Source organism: Gekko japonicus, unplaced genomic scaffold (genome assembly GCF_001447785.1).
Source record: "Gekko japonicus isolate JY-2015 unplaced genomic scaffold, Gekko_japonicus_V1.1 scaffold429, whole genome shotgun sequence".
Classification (NCBI taxonomy): domain Eukaryota; kingdom Metazoa; phylum Chordata; class Lepidosauria; order Squamata; family Gekkonidae; genus Gekko; species Gekko japonicus.
Genome location: NW_015161964.1, coordinates 467,757 through 488,921, shown reverse-complemented (window position 1 = coordinate 488,921; position 21,165 = coordinate 467,757). Strand labels below are relative to the sequence as shown.

Genomic DNA, 21,165 nt, shown 5'->3' with positions numbered 1-21,165 from the left:
TCTCGAAAGAGTTTTCCGATTCCTCCTCTCCTTGGCTGACTCGGGACTTTCCCATTCATTATTACGAGTTTATTTGGCCGCTCTCTCGGCCTACCATATTCCAGTTGACGGATGCACTTTGTTTTCACATCCGATTTCCAAATGATTTTTAAAAGGTTTGTTACACCTCTATCCTTCTGTTAAAACTCTAGTCGCTCCCTGGGACTTTCCTCTAGTTCTACGCCAGCTCACGAGGAAGCCCTTTAAGCCCCTTGCTACATGTGACCTTAAACTCCTCGCATGGAAAACGGCCTTTTTAATTGCTGTCACATAGGGAAGATGAGTTGGAGAAATATTGGCTTTCCAGCAATTACCTATCAACCTTACCTATCGTTTCTGCCAGACGGAGTCCACCTCATCCTGGAAATCTCCTTCCTGCCGAAGGTGGTGCCAGAGTTCCACCTGCAGGCAGTGGTCTTCCTCCCTGACTTCTTTCCAAATCCAACATCAGAGGAGGACAAATTATTACACACCTTGGATGTGAAGCGGACTCTCCTGTTCTATCTCAATAGAACACACCCAACTAGATGGGACTCACATCTTTTCATCTCGTATGCTCCGGCACGTCTGGGTACTCACATCATAGCCCAGCGCCTGTCAAAGTGGATTGTAGGTCTAATCCATCTATGTTACCTACTCGCCAAACAGCCATTACCTGGCCCTATCAGGGCTCACTCTACCAGGGCTGTCGCGACTTCCACTGCATTTCTCCAAGGAGTGCCAATAACGGACATTTGCAAAGCCGCTACCTGGGCCATGCCTAACACCTTCATCAGGCACCACGCCCTAGACCTCCGTACAAACACCAATACCAACATGGGATGTCAAATTCTGTCTTCGGCTACGCAGTAAAAGACCTGCCAGCATCCTTCTCCAGGTAGGCTACTGCTCGCTAATCTCCCATGGGTGTGAAGCACAGAGACCACGTCGAAGATAAGCAGGTTGCTTACCAGTAACTGGTGCTTTGAGTGGTCATCTGTGCATTCACACCACCCGCCCTCCTTCCCTGCTGCTGTCAGCTTCTACATTTTTAATAGGGGTTGATTTGCGGTGGTTTGAAGGAACTGGTGGAATGTCCGCGCCCACCCCTCTGGGCATGCGCGGTGGGGTTCCTGCGCTTGCCCGAGGGACTGGGCGTGAAAATCCATTAAAAGAGCTTGCTACAGCACCGATCGATCCAGCGCGTGCGCACTAGATCCCATGGGTGTGAATGCACGGATGACCACTCGAAGATCACCAGTTACTGGTAAGCAACCTGCTTTTTCATAGGCAATATCTGAAGGAGACAGAGAATAAAGGTGACAGTGAAAATACCAGGAAGTGGCTCCAAAATGGGCATTTGTAGAAGAAAACGGAAGGACTAATTCTTGCTGCACAAGAGCAGGCATTTGAAACGAATACTATGAAAATCAAGATTCATAAGACCGGTGATAACAGGAAATGTCAGCGTTGCAAGATAGAAGATGAAACAGTCGACTACATGGTCGGTGCCTGCAGTAAAATTGCTCAAATTTCCTATAAGGACCATCATGATAAAGTTACAGCTATGTTGCACTGGAATCTTTGCAAGAAGTATGACTTACCATCAGCCAGAAATACACGGGAGCATAAACCAGACAACATCATGGAGAGTGATGAAGCAAAGAATCTTTGGAGCTTCTGATTAAAAACACTTGGAGAATAACACTCCTACATCACAATTGTAGAAAAAATGAGAAATAAGGTTTGGATCATTGACATTGCAATCCCAGGAGACAGCAGAATAGAAAAGAAAGAACAGCAGAAGATCATGAAATACCATGAAATATGAAGAAAATTACCATCATGTCAGTTGTCACTGGAGCTGTTGGAGCAGTACTTAGGAGCCTCAAGAAGCACCTGGACATTCTGGGCATTGAGCAAATAATACCAGCTCAGCTCCAGAATACAGTGTTGCTTGGAATAGCAGAAATCCTGGGAAAATACATCTGCAGTTCCCAAGAACTTGGCTGCATCATCAATTGCAGAACACCATCTGCCAGAACAGAATTGCAGAATTGCCAGAACACCATCTCACTGTGATAAATAATAATAATAATGATGATGATGATGATGATGATGATGATGATGATGATGATAATGATGATGATGAAAAACAACCCCTTTCCTCTCTTACCATCACACTATAAAATTATATTCAGGTGGGTAGCCATGTTGGTCTGAAGCAATAGAACAAAGTTTGGGTCCAGTGGCACCTTTAAGACCAACAAAGTTTAATTCTGGGCACACAAAAGCTTATACCCAGAACTAAACATCGTTGATCTTAAAGATACTACCAGACTCAAACTCTGGACTATAAAATTATATTGAAGGACTTAGAAAAAAGGTAGAATACAGTGTAGTAAAAGAAGAAGAAGAAGAAGAGGAGAGTGGATTTATATCCCGCCCTTCACTACCCAAGGGAGTCTCAGAGCGGCTTTCAAACTCCTTTCCCTTCCCCTCCCCACAACAGACACCCTGTGAGTTAGGTGGGGCTGGGAGAGCTCTGACAGAAACTGCTCTTTTTCAAGAACAGCGCTTATCAGAACTACGGCTTCCCCAAAGCCATTCAGCCATGTGCAAGTGGAGGAGTGGGGAATCAAACCTGGTTCTCCAAGATTAGAGTCCGCGCACTTAACTACTACACCAAGATGATACATAAAATTAACATTGCAATAGATGACAATCCTAATCTCCAGCACAGACACACTCCGATGGTCCCTTTATACTGCTATTCTAATCCCCTTATAAAAACGCCATCCTAAACATTTCTGTTTTGCATGTTCTGGGGAATGATAGAAGTGTTGGGAACCTTCCTGACCTTAGGCCACTCCACAAGGTGAAAGCCACAACAGAGAATGCACATGAATGCAGATGCCAATATTACCCATTTGCAGGCTGGCATATCAGTGAAGCTGTTGTGACAGAACATAGCAGGAGTGGCAATCCTTCTGTTATGTAGATCCAAGGCCATTAAGGGCTTTCTGGTGACAACCAATACTGTGGTGTTCTGTGCCAACTGGAGTTTCTGGTTTGGATTTAGAGACAGACCCATGTAGAGTACATAACAGTAATCTAGCCAAAAGGCCAGATCAGCCAGATCAAGGTAGGGAGACATCATCTGGGCTGGAAGAAAGCATTTTTGTCCAGCAGTCATTTTTTTGGAGACTTTAGGGATGACAAGTGCTTTAAAATAGGTTTTGTACTCTTTACTCATAAGTTTTGGAATCACTGAAATATTGCCTGCAGAATTTTGAATTGATAGAAAAGGCCAATTCATAACCCTGCCTTACAAGGAGTTCATGATGATTTCTAGCACCAAACACGAAGAGGAAGTCAGCTAACTGCCTTGTATTTAGCTAGTCATTTAATAATAAGATCCATTTAAGATGGATATAGTAGCTTCCTATATCAAGTTAGATTTTAAACATTAAACATTAGATTCCTAAATCATGTTAGATTTTAAACATAGTTATAAGAGACCTATTTCAGTTTCATATTCAAGACCATATGTCACCTGCTGGACAAGCACATTGAATGCTTATCATTTTTGCCCATTTAAAAGTGCTGATTATTCCCTTTAAAGCCCTAAAAGGTTTGAGACTCAGTAACCCTTAGGACTGTTACTTCCATACAAATCCACCCATCAGTTGAGATTTTCTTCAGGAGCCCTTCTCTGATTACTTCCCATATCTGGGGTAAGATGAGCAATGACAAGAGACCGGATGTTCTTGATTGTGGTTTCCTGGTTATGGAGTGCTCTCCCCACATCCATCTGCCAGGTGTTGAATATTTTATGCTTTGCATAAGGTTATGCTGTATTCATTCTCACACACATACATTTTCTGTTGGATTTATTATCTTTATGTGCTGGATTTATCTCTTGTTGCTAGTTTTAAGCTAATTTTAAGCGATGCTGTGCTTTTTTTCTTTTAAACCGGTTGGTGTCTTAAATTGTTTATTGGTATTTTGATTGGCTTTGATGAAGTTCTAAGCTAATAAGCATATTAGCGTAACAATGAATTGGATTTTAATGGCATACTCTGAAGGTTCCCAACAGTACTGTAACTGGTTGAGGGACTGGCCTACATACCAGCCCCAAGGACTTCAAGAAGCAAAGGCTCGCTGGAAATCTGTGAAATTACCCTCTAGCCTAACGTCTGTTCTGTGGAAATTGGTGGAGACAGAGGGTTGGATCCAAATACTGACAGCTGAACAATGCTCATGGAACAAGAGCTCACCTTGAGATTCTCATGCTGGGCCCAGCTCAGGGAACCTTCACAGCATGGTGGAGAAGCTGGGGGTTTGCAGCGGAAGGTTGAAATCAGGGGAGGGAAATCAGAAATGCCATGTTGTAAGTTTTGTTACACTTGCATAACAGCTTCTTTGGATACAACCCAAAGTTATTAGGTGTAGAACAAGTCTTACTAAGGAAGAATCAGCACATCTTCTGGAGTTTTTCAAGTGTGTTTACAAACGTGAATAAGATGGACTTGGTAGCTGTTACAAATTTCACTTACAAAAAATTCTTGACTAAGTCATGGCATAAGAGTGAGCCATAAAGCTGTATATCATACCAAATTCTTTGTTCTGCATCCATGCTGTAGCATAAAATATCATACATATCAATGGAATTATTATTGTTGTTGTTGTTATTATTAAGCATTACCTTTCATGCTGCAAGATTCAGTTTCTTTAGTTTATATATTCTGTTCAAAGCTATTTAAATGACTACAATTTTGTTTCAGAGCTATATTGACCATATATGTATATGAGCAGCAATAACCATGATGATGAGATCCAGGCAATGTTAAGAAATTCAAGCGTTATACATTTACAGATCACCTGGAAAAATGTCAATAAATATTTATCACGCAGTGCTCATGTTCTGACTGATGTGTCTTTATAAGAAAAGAGAAAGAGGTTAGGGTCAGAGAAATCAGAGAGACTCCATAAATAATGAATAGCGCTTTCTTTCCCAGGGGGAGGGGTACAAAGCACTGCTGTTCTGTAACCTTTTCTGATTATGGTCTAATGTCTTCCTCTGTAGAAGTGTTGTAGTACCAGTGAAGAAACCTCCACCTGGAAGCTTAGCTGTGACCACAGTTGGAGCTGCCACAACTGGAAGTGGAGTGACACCAAGTAGTACACCTAATATATTTGCTGCCACAGGAGCTACACCAAAAAGTATGATTAATACAACAGGTATTATCTTTAGATATTTTTGTGAACTTTGTAATTTTTTTTCTTCTTTTTAAAATATCTTTGTTATGTCTAATTGATTTTTTGTAATAAAAATCAACATGCAGTGTTTTTTACATATTGGATAGCATCATTGTTGTAATTCCTGACTAATATCTCATTATCAAATGTAGGGGAAATTACATAAATGTACTGAGGTAGGTGGACCAATTTTTCCTGTGTTTCACACTGCAAATACTTTTTTCATAGATCAGTTCCAAAGATAACATTTGATATCATTAATACATAAAACCTGATACAATAGCATCTGAGACCTAATTCTGTGCTGAAAAACAAACAGGCTGCTACAGTTTCTTCTTCACCTTTGACTAGAAGGGATAGTGCTCCAATCCTCTGGTATAAATAGCATGGATAAAAAGAAAGGACAGGGTAAAATTAGAAAAAATGTTTTCTCTTCTTTGCAAAGGTGCTTTAATTTCTCTTCTAGCTCTGTGATTCTAAGTCCAGTAGTGTCCAACCCAAGGGTTTGGAATCTCAAGCACGTCTCTGAAAAGTACGCAGACGGAGAGTGATTTCAGCAAAGCGTACTTTATTCGATCAGGAATAAGACGACTTTGGCCAGCTCGCAGGCTGGCTTATATCCCCTACGAAACCACCATCCAAAACACACCCCTACTTCCCAATAGGTTATTTACAGGGATACCACATTTCCTGTATCTCTTTGTATAAAAGTGGAGAGGAGCTGCTGGATGACAAAGTGAGGCCACTATCAGTGGAAAGGATTCCTCAAAGTCTCTAATCGGTGGCCTTTTCCTCACTACACTATATCTCCTGGTACTCAGCTTGTGTTCCTTGTTCCTAGGTTTTTTTTTTGTCTGTTGCCCACTGTCCTTGCCTTGAGACCAGTGAGGTCCTAATTGTGGCTCTTCCTGTCACATGACTATGATATCAGCTGATTGCAGCTTAGATAATTCTATGTTGCCAGCTAGTGCTTAAAGTGGTACCAAGATCTGGAAAAGTTGTAGATTACTGCTCTAAATAAATCAATGTATACATGACCTGATTATTATGAAAATAATCTAGATAGCTATTTAGTATTATCCACGACTACATGTAAACTGGTCACCATAGTAATGGATCAGATCAACGAACTGTTCTGGCTGTGGCAGTGGGGTCCCGGACTGTAAGCCATATGAACTGGTTGAATCATCAAGGCTCTCTGTTTAGCTCAAGGTTTAAATATCCTGGAGAGCAAGAGGTTCAGCCTGTTTCTGGGCTTCATCCAAACAGGGCTTGACTGAGCCCTGATCTTGCCAAGCACTGTATGTGCTTAGGCAGTGATCTGGCTCAGTAGCTGGAATGTGAGCCACTACCCTGGTCCTTTGTTAATGGTGCGCTGCCTCCTCATGGGCCTGCCACCTCTGCTGCTCCCACCTGGTGTGTGTGTGTGTGTGGGAAATCTGGAAGACTAGTGGTCCAGGATCTTGCCCTTTAAGGCAGGAGACTAGAGTGTTGGCAGCAGCATCTGGAACTGAACCTTCAGGTCAGGTCCTTCAAGTGGGACTCTGGGATCCAGGAGCTCTGGATCTGGAGGCAGTTCAGTGGTGTCAAGTGCACCTTGAGCTTCTTGGTCTTCCACTCAGGGTGGTGTCCCTCACTAACTGTTGTCATCCCATCATGAAGAGTCTGTTCCTAGGGTTTGGTTGTGGTGCAGGAGAAGTTGTGACACATACTCTTTGCTAAGTGAGCAGTCTTCCAATGGAAGATTTTTTATCAAATAGAGGAAGACTTGTCACTGTGTTTCAATCCATTGTGTTATTATTCACCTCTGTGAATTTACTTATAATCTAGGTGGACAGTCTTGTTGGTCTGAAGCAACAGAACAAAGTTAGAGTCCAGTGGCACCTTTAGCACCAACAAAGGTTTGTGTGTGTGCACACAAAAGCTCATACCTTGAATAAAACTTTATTGTCTTAAAGGTTCCACTGGACTCTAATTTTGTTCTATTACATCGGCTGTGATAATTATAGTAAAATTTCTCTAAGGCATATTAGATTGTGTAACCAAGTTAAATTTTATAATGGTTCCAAGGTATGCTGACAGCTCTTCTAATATGTATAGAGATTTAAAGAATAAATTACCAATTCCCTTTTTTGTAGTTTTCTGAAAACAGCAGTTATATGCCGAGCATACATTGCCCTAGATCAGGCAGTCATTCTGTCCAGAGAGATATCACCTTCCTGTTCCACCTCCAATATTGATGACCATGTGTGGGCATAAGATCTAAATATGGTGGAAATCCACAAAATCATATCATCGTAGGCCCAAATTGTGCAGTTAATCCTGTGTGGTGTTATTGCATGGGATGTTTAGGCCTATTCATACTGAATTTCACACACATGTGCCCTGTTCAAAAGTGATCATTTGGCAGACAGATGTGGGATGGAAGCACTTGGTTGGTCTAGTGGGAAAGATGCAGTCTTAGATTAGATTTTATTTTTACTTCTCAAAAGAGTAGTTTAATTTTTGATAACAAAAAGATTCAATGATGTGTGAGTATCTGTGCCTCCTCAAAACTATCAATATATCCTAAGGAGTAAAGGTGTTCTCTAAGCTGGTGATCAGACCTTTCCTGGAAAAAACAACTTTGGCAAGGGAGATAGACCACAGCCAATTATATGATGGGCAAGATGATTGAGCATGTGGTGGCAAGACAATTTCAGGTGTACTTGGATAACATATTTCACTCTGGCTTTAGGCCAGGTCTTGGAGCTGAGAAAGTCTTGGCTGCTCTGGTGGAAGATCTCCTTTTGCAACTAGACAAAGGTAATGCTTCTTTGGTGATGCTTTTGGGGTATTTTCCACATTGGGACAGAAATATAGTTTCTTCATTGCTGTTGTGGCTGCCAATACAATACAGTGTGAGCAAGATTGAGAAAATCCAAACTTTCATGCCCACAGAGCAGCCATCCAGGCTTTGCTTCAATGTTTCCCAAAACTTCCCAGTCAAGGAGGTTTGGGAAAGATTGATGAGAATCCTGGGAGGTGCACAAATGAACCATGATAATCCAGGGATCGAGGGGGGGGGGGTGCTTCCCAGTAGCATCAAACCCAGGGCAAACTAACCTGTATGGAAATGACCTGCATCTCTCAATGGCTTTTAATATGGTTGATCATTCCATTTTGTTGTTTTTTTAAAATAAGATTGATATTAAAGTGAACAGTCTCTGATGGTTTCAGCCCATTTTGTCCAGATGAACACACATTGGAGATGTTGAGTCATCTGAGATCTGGCCTGTGGGAGTACCACAGAGTTTGGCACTGTTATCAGTTCTCTTTAGTATTTATGTGAGGGTGGTGAATTAGATTGTCTGGAGTTTTGGGACTGCATGTCACCAGTATGCTAAAGAAATCCAATTCTATGTTTCATTAAGTTATCCCACAGGTACTGCTATATTGTTTCTGAATTGGTTCCTTGAGGCTGTGGTGAGACAGAACAAGCTGAAACATGATCCATAGAAGATGGGGGCAATGCTGGTTGATAATTTTGAGTGTCTGGAAGGGAATCATCTGCTTTCCCAATCAATATTTATAAATTAATATTAATAAATCATTATTTACAAATCAAGTTGAGAAATTGGAGATCTTTTTGTTATTTGAGAAGCAGGTTGGTCCTGTTGATAGAATTGCTTTTTATCAGTTACATCTTATTTTCCAGTTGTCCATCAATGGAAGAAGGTATCCTTGCATGGGTTTTGCCTCCTCCTTGCTCTGTGGGGACAGGGCATTTGCACATTTTTTGCACAGCCTTCCACTACCCTAAGGAGGTGTTTGATCCCCCTAGTCCATGCCCTGCCTGCTCTGTCACCAGTTGAGCTTCTGCAGCTATCCTACCTTGTTTAATAAAAAGACAGAAGAAAATTCTAAAATACCATTTTAAAAATCAGCATCGGTTCCCTCCACCTCCCACTAGCAAGCAACTGAGCCATCACAGGAAGATAGGTTGGCCACTCCTCCTCTAAGACTTTGGGACACGCCACCACCACAACAGCCAGCTCCTCTTCTTTAGATGCCACTCTTTTCCCCCCTCTGCCAAATCACCAGCAGGGATAGGGAGCTGATAGCTTTCTCCCTTTCCACAGTGCTGGTGGTGGATGGGCCTATTGACAGAGCTGCCTGCAGCCCATCTGAACCAGTACCTTACATTTGGTTGAATTCACATGGCCAGGAGTCCCCAGGAGGTACCAGTGTCAAAAGGTTGCTTCCCCTACCACATCAACTTCCTCAGTCACAGGACAGTTACTTATAAAGCAATGGGGGGGATTGTGTGTGGCCTTACCTTGCACCAAAGGGGGGCTGTCCCCTCCCACCCAGTTATGCTTGATGAGGCTTCAGTTCAATTAGATCTCTGTTCCTGCATTATTCAGAGGGTGAAGGAAGTTAAACAGGACCCAATAGAAAAAGGCAATGCTAAGGCAGAGGGACAAGGATTCCTACTCACCATCCTCCTCTTCTTTATTTTTCTTCCTCACTTCCAAAAAAGGAGGGATCCAGCAGATGCCAGCACCATTCCTTTGAGGAACCTGGCTCTTATTATCTGTATCCCAGAACTACCCATAGGGCCAGCCATCTCAGTTGTTCTTGTAGTCCCAGCAGACTACAAGTCCAGCACTCAGTTCCACCCTAGTTCTCCAGAGCTAGACACACTGTCCATTAGAGGTCACTGCATTCTAATACTGCTTCAGACTCTATGACTTCAGATAAGAAGAGAAGAAGAAGAAGATATTGGATTTATACCCTGCCCTTCACTACCCAAAGGTGTCTCAGAGCGGCTTACAAACTCCTTTCCCTTCCCCTCCCCACAACAGACACCCTGTGAGGTGGGCGGGGCTGAGAGAACTCTGACACAAACTGCTCTTTTTCAAGGACAGCTGTGCCAGAGCTTGTGACTGACCCAACGTCACATCAGCAGGTGCAAGTGGAGTAGTGGGGAATCAAACCCGGTTCTCCCAGATTAGAGTCTGCACACCTAACCACTACACCAAACTACACCAAACTGGAAGAGGGGGAGTGGTCAGGGGAAGCTACCAATTTGTATGGCCCAATTGCTGCCAAATTACTCCAATGGAAGGATGTTCTGCTCTTTCCTGGGAAGTCCTCTCTGGCCTAATTTTTGCAAGATAAGATGGTTGCCACCCTTTCTCAACTCCTATTACCTGTTTTATTTTCTACCAGGGCCACTTCAATCAAGGAGCCCTTTTGTGTCAAGTTGATGGGGTGGCTCAATAGGAAATGTGTAATTCCCCCCACTTCTGCCACCCAGCTCAGGTGCAAGGCAGCAGCAGAAGCAAAACATCTAGCACTCAGTGGGGCCTCATAGGAGGAGGTGCTTCTCTACACTTCTGCTGTTTTTGTCTAGAGCAAACAGTTGCCTTGTGCCCTGTGGGACAACATGGGAGGCGCATTCTCCCTTCCCGTTGTCTGGTTCAGGTCCAGAGCAGCTGCAGAAGCAGCTCAACTTCCATCCAGTGAGTGGCCTATAGGGTTGCCAGCTCTGGGTTGGGAAATACCTGGAGATTTTGGGGATGGAGCCTGGGGAGTGTGGGGTTTGAGGAGGGGAGAAACCTCAGCAAGGCACAATGCCCTTGATTCCACCTTCCAAAGCAGCCATTCTGGAAGATTCTGGAAGATTTCCAGACCCCCACCTGGAGGTTGGCAACCCTGGCAGCATGGGATGAGGCGTTCTTCCTACACTTTCACCAGCTAGAAAGAGAGATCTTGGAGTTGTAGTAGATAACTCACTGAAAATGTCGAGACTGTGCTACTGCAATAAAAAGGCCAACACTATGCTGGGGATTATTAGGAAGGGAATTGAGAACAAATCAGCCAGTATCATAATACCCCTGTATGAAGAAAGGTTAAGGTGCTTGGAGAAGCAACAACTGAGGGGTGACATGATCAAGGTTTATAAGATTATGCATGGGATAGAGCAGGTAGAGAAAGAAGTTCTTTTCTCCCTTTCTCACAATACAAGAACTTGTGGACGCTCAATGAAATTGCTGAGCAGTTGGGTTAGAACGGATTAAGAGGAAGTACATCTTCACCCAAAGAGTGATTAACACATGGAATTCACTGCCACAGGAGGTGGTGGCAGCTTCAAGCATGGATGGCTTCTAGAGGGAGCTGGATAAAAATATGGAGCAGAGGTCCATCAGTGGCTATTAGCCACAAGGTATAGATAGGAACTCTTGGTCTGGGGCAAGTGATGCTCTGTATTCTTGGTGCTTGGGGTGGGCAACAGTGGGAGAGCTTCTATTGTCCTGGCCCCACTGGTGGATCTCCGGAAGGCACCTGGTATTTTTGGCCACTGTGTGATAGAGTGCTGGACTGGATGGGCCATTGGCCTGATCCAATATTGGCTTCTCTTATGTTCTTATGGCTCAGGTCGAAGGCAGCTGCACAGGCAGTTCACCTTAAACCTGGTATAATGACAAGGGAGGATGGTACTTGGAGTGACAAAGGGCATTGAACCCACCTCTATTTCTTGGGTGTTTTCGGTAATGACTTTTAATGGTGTGTTGTTGTTGTTGTTTTGAGTTGGGTGTTTTGTTGGGAAGCTGAATTAGTTTGTCATATTTTATGGATTTTAATTTGTTATGGATACTATTTAGACTTTTCGTTGGTCATCTTGAATCCAATTGGGGAAAAATGGGATATAAAATATTTTAACTAAATAAAAAATATGGAGAGTTAATTAAATTATTTGTATCCAACACTCTGCTCAGATGTTATATTCCTGTAACTTTTGTATTCCCAACAGATCTATATGAAATGGTTGCTACTTGTGCAATTTTATTGTTTATTGTTGTCAATTATTTTAATGTGATTTTATTGTAATTAGTCTTGAACTTGTTTTTTGTGATCTGCCATGAGACGGCTTTGGGGAGGGTGGAATAAAAATCTCAAAATAAATAAATAATATAAAATAAAGGGGCTTTCATTCCACGCAAGAGGAATATGTTATCATTAGCTGAGCAAAGTGGCAGAGTATAACCCAATAGGTTTACCCGAATTCATGAATACTAACATATTTAAGGAGAGAATTGTTAATCAAGGATATTGTAGGCATATTTCATTAGGACTGTGGATGGTTTCTTGCCTTCTGCTAGTTGCATTGGAGGTAAATAGTATTTTCTTTCACATCTTTTTATTTTCTCTGTGTGTATTGTATATCAGTTTCAAACAAATGTCTGTAGTAATTTTAGCATAGTTAAGCCTGGGTGGCGAATACATACAGCACACTGTCCGCTTTTTAATCTTTCCCAGGGATTTTCAGTTAGATCAAGTCCTATACAGTACGTCATAATGGTTTACTGCAAGCGGAGGATTTTACTTTAGTCATTTAGAGACACTAGATGTCTCCCCAAATCTTCTTTTCTACTTCTAGTAATCTGAAAGGATGTTGCAAATATTTTGTAAGGGAAAAAAATGGAACTATTCTATAAAAGGTCAGTATTAAGGATTTTAATGGTGAATTTTCATATATAAGCAGCAGATACTTTAATTTTAGGATTATAAAATTATGCTCTTTGTTTAATGCATATAAATGGGTTGGGAATAGTGTTCTAAGGTGTGTCTGTGTGTTTCATATAGAATATTTTTGAATGAAAGCTTAGGTGAATAGGACAACTTGGTGTCTAAGCCGTTTTGTTTGAGAAAGAAGGGGATACCATAATCAGGAGAAAAGAACCTTTCTTTGGTAACCGTCCAACTATCCTCTGGTTAATTTAATTTTTAACCCTACTTTTCTCCTCAATGGAGAACCATAGTGGCTTAAAACATTTTCTCCATATCCATTTTATCCTCACAATAACCTGCCATCTAAGTTAGGTTAGGCTGAGAGTGTATGACTGGTCCAAGGATACCCAGTAAACTTCTCTGGCAGAGTGGGGATTCACACTTGCATCTCCCTTATCCTACTGTAGCAATCCAATCAGGTCACCATTCTGGATCATTTGATGACTGACGGATTCCTTTAAAATCTCTTAGTTCAGGGTAAGTCATAGATTATAAATCAATGTCAGCACTTTGCAGTTGTTGCTCAGAAACAAAGTCACTGAAATCTCTTCCAAATCCATGCACTGTTCCTGATCGCTAGTCCCTGTTAGTAGCCTAACTTCCAAATTCTGGACCAGCAGTAGTTTCCAACCAATATTTAAATGCATCATTATTTCTAAAACATTGCTATGCCTTAAATTGACATACTGTTATAAGCTTTTTTTCTTTCTCAGCCTCATGTAGGTGGGTGGCTACTGAGGAAAGGGCTTCATTGGAGTGAAATTTGTTTGGTGCAGTTTCTGTTACTCTTTCAGCATCACGTGAAAATGTTTTTATTTCTTAGATTTCTTTAGCATGTTAGTCTGTCACGATTGCTGTCTCTGATGTTTCATGACAAAACTGTTTCATAACTTCTGCTGTGGAAAGAAATTGGCTAAAACATTTTATAGCCTGTTGCTATTCTGCTGCAGTTTGTAGCATATACTGCACAGTGTTCAAAGTTGTGCTGCTGTTTTATTGGGTCATTACATTTTTTATATTATTACTTTTTATTGCAAAACATAGTTGCTGCTGTGTGTTTCAGTGTTAGTATATAGTTTTATAATGGTCAGTGTATTAAATGTGTGGCATTTTATCTTCCTTCTTAAGTTTCTTCCTTTTTAATTTTAATTTAATTATCTTCCTTTTGAATTTTGGATAACAGTCTTTTAAATAAATACATTAATTGTTTTTCATTTTATTTTATGGCAGTGACTAAATAGTCATGTGTTTAGAGTTAAAAAATCAACCTGAGCTCCTTGGAGAAAGGACAGGGTAAAAATATACTGAATAAATAAATATCAGCACGGTTGTCCCTTGGTTGGTACTTGTTAATAACACAAGAATAAGTTGTGAGACAGGCCAGAGTTAGGTGGGAGCTCTACCAGTCAGCATTCCCAGTGTATTTGATTTCTAGCTAAACTGGCAGTATGAGAATTTTCTTTTTGCTTTCTTTTAGTTGAATTAGTGGAAAACTAAGAATTTTGATCTAACAGCTAGACCAGTTAATGAACTATTTTTATTTCATTACTACACTTATTTTTCATATGTCTAGGTTAGATATATGATTATTTTTTTGTATAACAGTACAGCATTTTATAATCAGTCTGAGATCATTAGGTGTAAGAGACTGAATTTAATGGAATTTACTGATTTAAAATATGTATATCCTACCTTATGTCCTTTGACTTAAGGCAGCTAAAAAGGTAAAGGTTCCCTTGCTCGAAAGCCAGTTGAATCCGATTCTAGGGTTGCAGTGCTCATCTCCGTTTCAAAGCCGAAGAGCCAGCGCTGTCCGAAGACATTTCTGTGGTCATATGGCTGGGATGACTAAACACCAAGGCGCATGGAACGCTGTTACCTTCCCACTGAAGTGGTACCTATTTATCTACTTGCAATTTCTTGCTTTCGAATTGCTAGGTTGGCAGGAGCTGGAACTAGAGACAGGAGCTCACTCCGTCATGCGGCACACTCGGGTCTTGAACTGCTGAACTACCGACCTTCCACAGCCTGCAGTTCAGTGTCTTAATCACTTGAGCCACCACAGCTAATAAGCAACAAAAAGTTGCAGGTCCCCAAAACATAAGTCAATTGCAAGTTTAAAAAAATGTACAAGTTACGAATGCTGCCAGACCTGCCAAAATATTTTCCTTCCACCAAATGCACTGTGAAATAAAACATGACTTTCTGAACACAGCAAGTGAAGGAATTACTCTTTGTTGTTAGATTGTGTATACAGATAAAGTTCAAATGACATTAAATAAATAAAAGGAATAAGGGTGCTGCAAGAAGAATGATTGGAAGAGATTAGTGAATATGATTTTTTGTATGAAAAAGGTTTAAAATATTTTAAAGGGAGACCTGAAAGTTTTCTGACTGAACTATGTAATAGGATGCAGAAAATGTGGAATGAAATAGAAAAGAAATGTGGTACTTAAATTTTCAGTGGTAGAAAACAGAATGCCTAAACAGGGAGAATAATTAGACCAAAGATGTTCTGAAAGACAATGTGATACTCAACATTTTTAAAAAAGAAATGTACAAGGAAGCATTGCTGCACTAAATAAATAAAATATGGATTTTACATCTGAATTAGAAACTAAACTCAGAAACAAATATAAGTAAGAGGGCTGATATCTCAGCTAAGGAAAAACCAAGAATAAAGGAAAGTTCACATGTTGGCCAGCAAACAGCCAGTCAGTTGCAAAATATCAGGAGGAGGCAGGACTAGAATCTATGTCTCGCATACTTTAGATCAGAGGTCCCCAGTGTGGTTCCCATGGGTCCCAGTGAGGCTTTTGCCCTGCAAGGCTTCTGATTGGCCATTAGAGATTTGATTGGCTGTGCAGATTTTTTAAAAAAAGCATTGCTTTGGCAAAAGCTGCCACCATAGTACAACAAAGATCTTCACTCTGTGACTGATGGTTAGCTATGGCATCCGTTTTGTAGCTTGCTGTGTCTCCTGCGGCAGCCATTTTGTGTCTATGCCCACCACCCTGTGTCAGAATTCCAAAGGTGTCTAGGCTCAGAAAGGTAGGGACCCCAGCTGTACACCATTCCTCTAACCACACACCCAAGTGATCTCACAGGAACAACATATAATAGGGGCATTTGGCCCTTGTGTTGAAACCAAGCACTGTTCCCCAATGTGGCAACCCCCCCATGTTTCAGGACAGTGGGCAATGCCTGGAAGATGAGTAAGCTCCTTAAACTGTCAGTCTCATCCCACAATCTCCCATCTTTCTCCACAGCCACTGGGCTCTCATCTGGCAAGCTGCTGAGAGAAGAGCAAGCTGGCTCTAGAGAAGAGCAAAACTACCATCATAGCAGCCACCAATGGGACAGTGGTAGTGGTTTTACTTCCATTTCTCCATGGCCAGTTTACTCTCCTCTGTGTGCCTTAGCGTTCTCATTCTCACATGACTTTCCTGTGCCTCAGGATGAGGAGAAAGAAGGCAGAGAGATAAGCTCCTCTCTTTCCTCCAGATACACAAGGAAGTAGAAGTTTGAAGTTGAAGTTTATTGTTGTAGCTATAGGCCACAACATCTCAGCATATATACCAACATAAAACAGTGCACCCTCCACAACAGAAGGGTTAAAACATTTTACATAATGTGATAAAACTTAAAAAGTTTAAAACTAAGATGGAATTACAGTTTAGCTAGGATTCTTGCAGAATTAGCAGATAACACTTTGAGGGTAACAAAGGGGATAGGCATCAGCCAATTACATAAGGGCTTTCTGAGGTTCAGCAATGATGAGAAGAGACAGTCCCACCTGTGCAGAGTACCTGGTTATTAAAAATGGAATAGTATATTGTACGATGCTTCAGTTATACAGGAAGATGCTGATTGTCTTTTTAATAATCATATAGTAACTTTATTCAGGAAAAAAATGAATGAAGGAACACAAGGCCTGCCAGAATCCTTCATTGCAGTTCTCCTAGTCAGTTTGTCCACAGACATGAGTGAAACCTGGACTGGAAGTGTTCCAGATTCTAATATCCTGGAACTAATATAAAACATGAAACAGACTGCTGAACTTTACATCCATTCCTTTCCTCCCATTAACAAAAACCATCATATATTCTGCTTCTTCTAGGAACCAAAATATTGTCTTTCCAGAATACTCCCTAGAATGCTAAGTCATGAGGTAATCTTTACAGTGTTCTGGGCATTTTCAGTTTGTCCAAAGTGGGTATCGCCACTCAGAGAAAATTGGGTAGAACCTGATAGTGTGGGACCTGGGGCAGTATTGCTAGCTGTGCATAGTTTTGGTGATTCCAGACATCATCCAGAAACACCTGATGAGGCCCCCTCAGGATTTTAAAATGGGAAGCATTTGGGGATACTTTATATTGCCTCCATTAGGCTGTAATCATGGTCCTTTGTATTTCTGTGACTATATAGTGGTGAGGCTCTTATGGCAAGGAAAGTTTGTCTCTTGGCCATAAATTCCTCACTAAGGCAGAGTCTCTGATTTTTATGACTGCCTGCTTTATGGTTCTGTGTTTTTCTGTCTTCTCCTTCATTCTTTCTTTTGCTGCTTCGTCTTTTGCTCGACTTTGGTCATTGTGAACTGGAACTGTGAGCAGCTCTGTAATTTGGTATGCATTTGACGTTCAAATAATGCAGTTGCAGGAGTAAGCCCTGTTGCGCTATGTGGAGTTGCTCTGTAATTTCTTTCTTTTCTTTTTTTAAAAATCCCCGTAGGGATATATTTTGCATATACTACAAACTACAAAGAAATATAGGGGAGGGACTACAACTAGGGATAAAGAAAAACAAACCACACTAGACTAAAACCCCAAGAGAAGGAGATCTTTTCACTGTTAGTAAATATGTTAGTACCATGAGTTTTATTATCACAATATACTTGTTGAGTTCTTGCTTATAACAATTCGCTTCTTTTATGTTATTTTGTTAGTTGTTATGAGAGAAGTCTCTGATCATCTTCTTATTCTTTACTTCAAAAGGCCATTTTCCAAGTCCTTCTGCCTTTACTTCGGCTTTCTGTCTCTAAAATCGTATACCACTCTGGCAGGTCCTGCACCCTTTTCTGCCGCAGAATCCTCTTCCGTTCCTGAGGTAGCAGAGTCACTCGACTTTGATTCTCCCTCTTTAGACTCATCATCTATCCCCAGCTAACGTTTCAAAAATTCTTTAGCTTTAAAAGTGGAGTCTATCTTCTCCCTTCTGTTGTTGATCTTAAAGATGACACCTTCCAGAACCGCCCATCTGTACGATATTCCATTAGTTTGAAGAAAAGAAATTAATTCCTTGTAATTTTTCCTCTTTTGTCTAATTTCAAATGGAATGTCCTTTAAAGTTTTAATGGTTACATTTCCCATTTTCAGTGGAGTTGCTGATGTTGCTTTTAAAATAGCATCTCTGGTTTGTCTTCTTGAAAACTTGACCACTATTTCTCCAGGTGGGCTATTTTTTTAAAAATATAGTTGGAGTAAGCCCTATAGGCTGTCTCCATTTCGTTTACCAGTTCATCCGCTGTTAAGCCTACTACTGGATCGATGATCTCACTGAGCACCCTCTTCAAGTCTTCCCGATCCGTTTCAGGAACCCCCTGAAACCTGAGAATCATGTTAGCTTTTTCCATCTGAAGCTGCAAGACTCGATTCTCTTGGCAATTCTGCTTCATTTCCACCTCTCCCATCCTTTTCTTCAACTTCTGTGGTGTCAGTCTCTTTAATTTTCTCGTTTGCCTGCTCCACTTTTTTCTCCGTCTCATGCAGCTGAAGCTGCTGTGCCGCAAAGTTTTTATTCATCACAGTCAATTGCTGGTTAATACCATCGAGTTGTTCCATCACCGGCTTGAGCATATCCACCAGGAGGAAATCTGCTCCCTCTTCCGGTCTTGGACTCTGCCCACCCAGTTTCGTTTTAAACTTTCTCTGCTGGGCTGCCATCTTTCCCGTTTTATTTACAGTTTCTGCCGCTTCCCCACAGCTCGGAAAACTTGCCAAACGACTTCACAATTCAGATAAGTCTCTCAAAACACTTTCGGTTTACTTCTTCCCCTCTCCCCCTTCGTGTCTTAACCGCTCATTCGCAAAAGAGGCGTCCCTCTTTGCAATCTCTGTTTCCAATCGCGGGGGGGGGGGATCGCTTTTCAAACTACTCCGTTTTTATTCAGAACTCACGTTCATTGTTGACCAGTTTATCTGACCACGAGTTGCTCTGTAATTTCTTAAGAATGTGTATAGTTTTTACTTGATGGTTTTGCCTTCAGCATCTGCAGTTCTTAGTTTTTCTTTCAACTTCTCTGTGGTCCTGAGGCCAGTGAGGCGTTATTTTCCTATGACAGAACCCAAGGTATTCAGCAACTTGTGCAAGAAGTATGCTGTTGAATGGTGGCCCATTGTCACTTCTCGCCACCTGTGGCATTCAAAAGATGGGAGATTCTTTGTCTGGTTGTAGTGTGGGAGACAGCTGATATAGTAGTGACCAGTTCAACAACTGGAAATCTGGAATAGTCATCCATGACTATAAGCAAATGTGAGCCAGAGGGGAGGTCACAAAAAGCCACACTGACTTCAACCCAAGGCTGAGAAGACAAAGTGGTCATTTGTGTGGGTGGAATTGCATGGTCCAGTACTACTGTTTGACAAAGGAGACAAGACTGAGTCCATCGTTGGGGACCAGTCCTTCTCCTGAAGAAGTTGATTAATCTTCCCCACTCCGTAGTGTCCTTCATGAGCTAAAGACTATGAGGCATAATAACCCTGGTTCCCTTTAGCAGCAAGTTTGTGTTGGTGACTGTCAATTCCTGTTAATGGCAAAAAAAAACACCAAAACCCCCAAACCCTTTATGATGACTTGGGTAGCGAATGTGAAATTGTCGGGTATTTGGAAAAAAAGCAGCATTCCATTGTCTATTCTGGACCACTGTAATTCCATGCTTTAGACAGGGATCTGCATCTGTGGCTTCTTGAACCTGTAGTAGAAATGACATGAGATGTAAGGAAAAAATACACAAGCTTCAGCAAGTTCTGTGACAGTGTGAATGACTGAAGCGTTAGTGCAAGGATGTCTGGAAAAATAATATGCAGGATTGCCCTTGCCAGGATGATACATCAGTGTGTAATCATAACTTTTGTGTCACAGCATCCAGCATTCAATGAGTTGGTGGTTGGAATGAAACACTGGTGAACATTAGTTGCAGAGGCTTGTGATCAGTAATGATTGTGAAGTGACATCCATATAGGTATAAATGGAAATGTAAGCAACTATACACCACTTCTTTTTCTGTTTGTGAATAGTGACATTCAACTGTGGAAAAAGCTTTACTGGTATATGACATGGTGAATACACGGCCAGTCAAATCTATTTGAGTCAATATCGCTCCAAGATCCACAAGGCTGGCATCCTCTATAAGTTCAGTGTTTTTCTGTGGAATAAAATATGCCATTGTTGTATCACTAGAGAGAAATGACTTGAGGCAAGATAATTTATTTTATGTATTTTTGGGATTTATATCCCGCCTCATCCAATATACAGCTCTGGGCGGCTAACAAACGGCCATGCCGAAGTTAAAATATGCAAACGAACAACAGCATAATAAAACACAATATCTTGACATAAAATTTGGTGCTTTGATAATTTACATAAAATCCAAGATGGGCGACGTCCCACACTGGCGGCCAAGTTCTTCACAGCGGGAGCGCCAGGAAGAATGTTTCCCCAGCTCTATTGGGCGACACCTAGATGGTTAGAATATCATTGGTGGAATAGTGGCGGCGGCGGCTCCCCCTCAAAGGCCTGGCGGAAGAGCTCCGTCTTGCAGGCCCTGCGGAACTGCACTAGGTCCCGCAGGGCCCGGATCTCCTCCGGGAGCTCATTTCACCAGGTGGGAGCCGCCACCGAGAACGCCCTAGCCCTGGTTTGGGTCAACTTCACTTCCCGGGGGCCTGGAACTTCCAGGCGATGGAAATTCCCCGATCGCAGTGCTCTTGGGGGAATGTACGGGGAGAGGCGGTCCCTTAGGTAGGCCGGACCCTGGCCATTCAGGGCTTTAAAGGTGAGCACCAGCACTTTGAAGCGAATCCGGTATGCTATAGGCAGCCAGTGCAGTGCATGCAGCACCGGCCGGATGTGGTCTCGCCTGGAAAGACCCATCAGCAGCCTCGCTGCAGCATTCTGCACTAGCTGCAGCTTCCGGATTTGCGACAAAGGCAGCCCCAAGTAGAGAGCGTTACAGTAATCCAGCCTCGAGGTGACCGTCGCATGGATCACAGTGGCCAGGTCTTCTCGGCCGAGATAGGGAACCAACTGCCTGGCCAGCCGCAGATGATA

General features: G+C 41.9%; 1 protein-coding gene across 1 annotated transcript in view; it reads left to right on the top strand.

Annotated features, from left to right (window-relative positions):
- The window catches only part of LOC107126110 (neurobeachin-like), a 600,691-nt gene that overhangs the window by 171,865 nt on the left and 407,661 nt on the right, over positions 1-21,165 (top strand). The window contains 1 exon segment of the mRNA XM_015429619.1: positions 5,108-5,262. Within this exon segment, the coding sequence (XP_015285105.1) occupies positions 5,108-5,262 (155 nt within the window).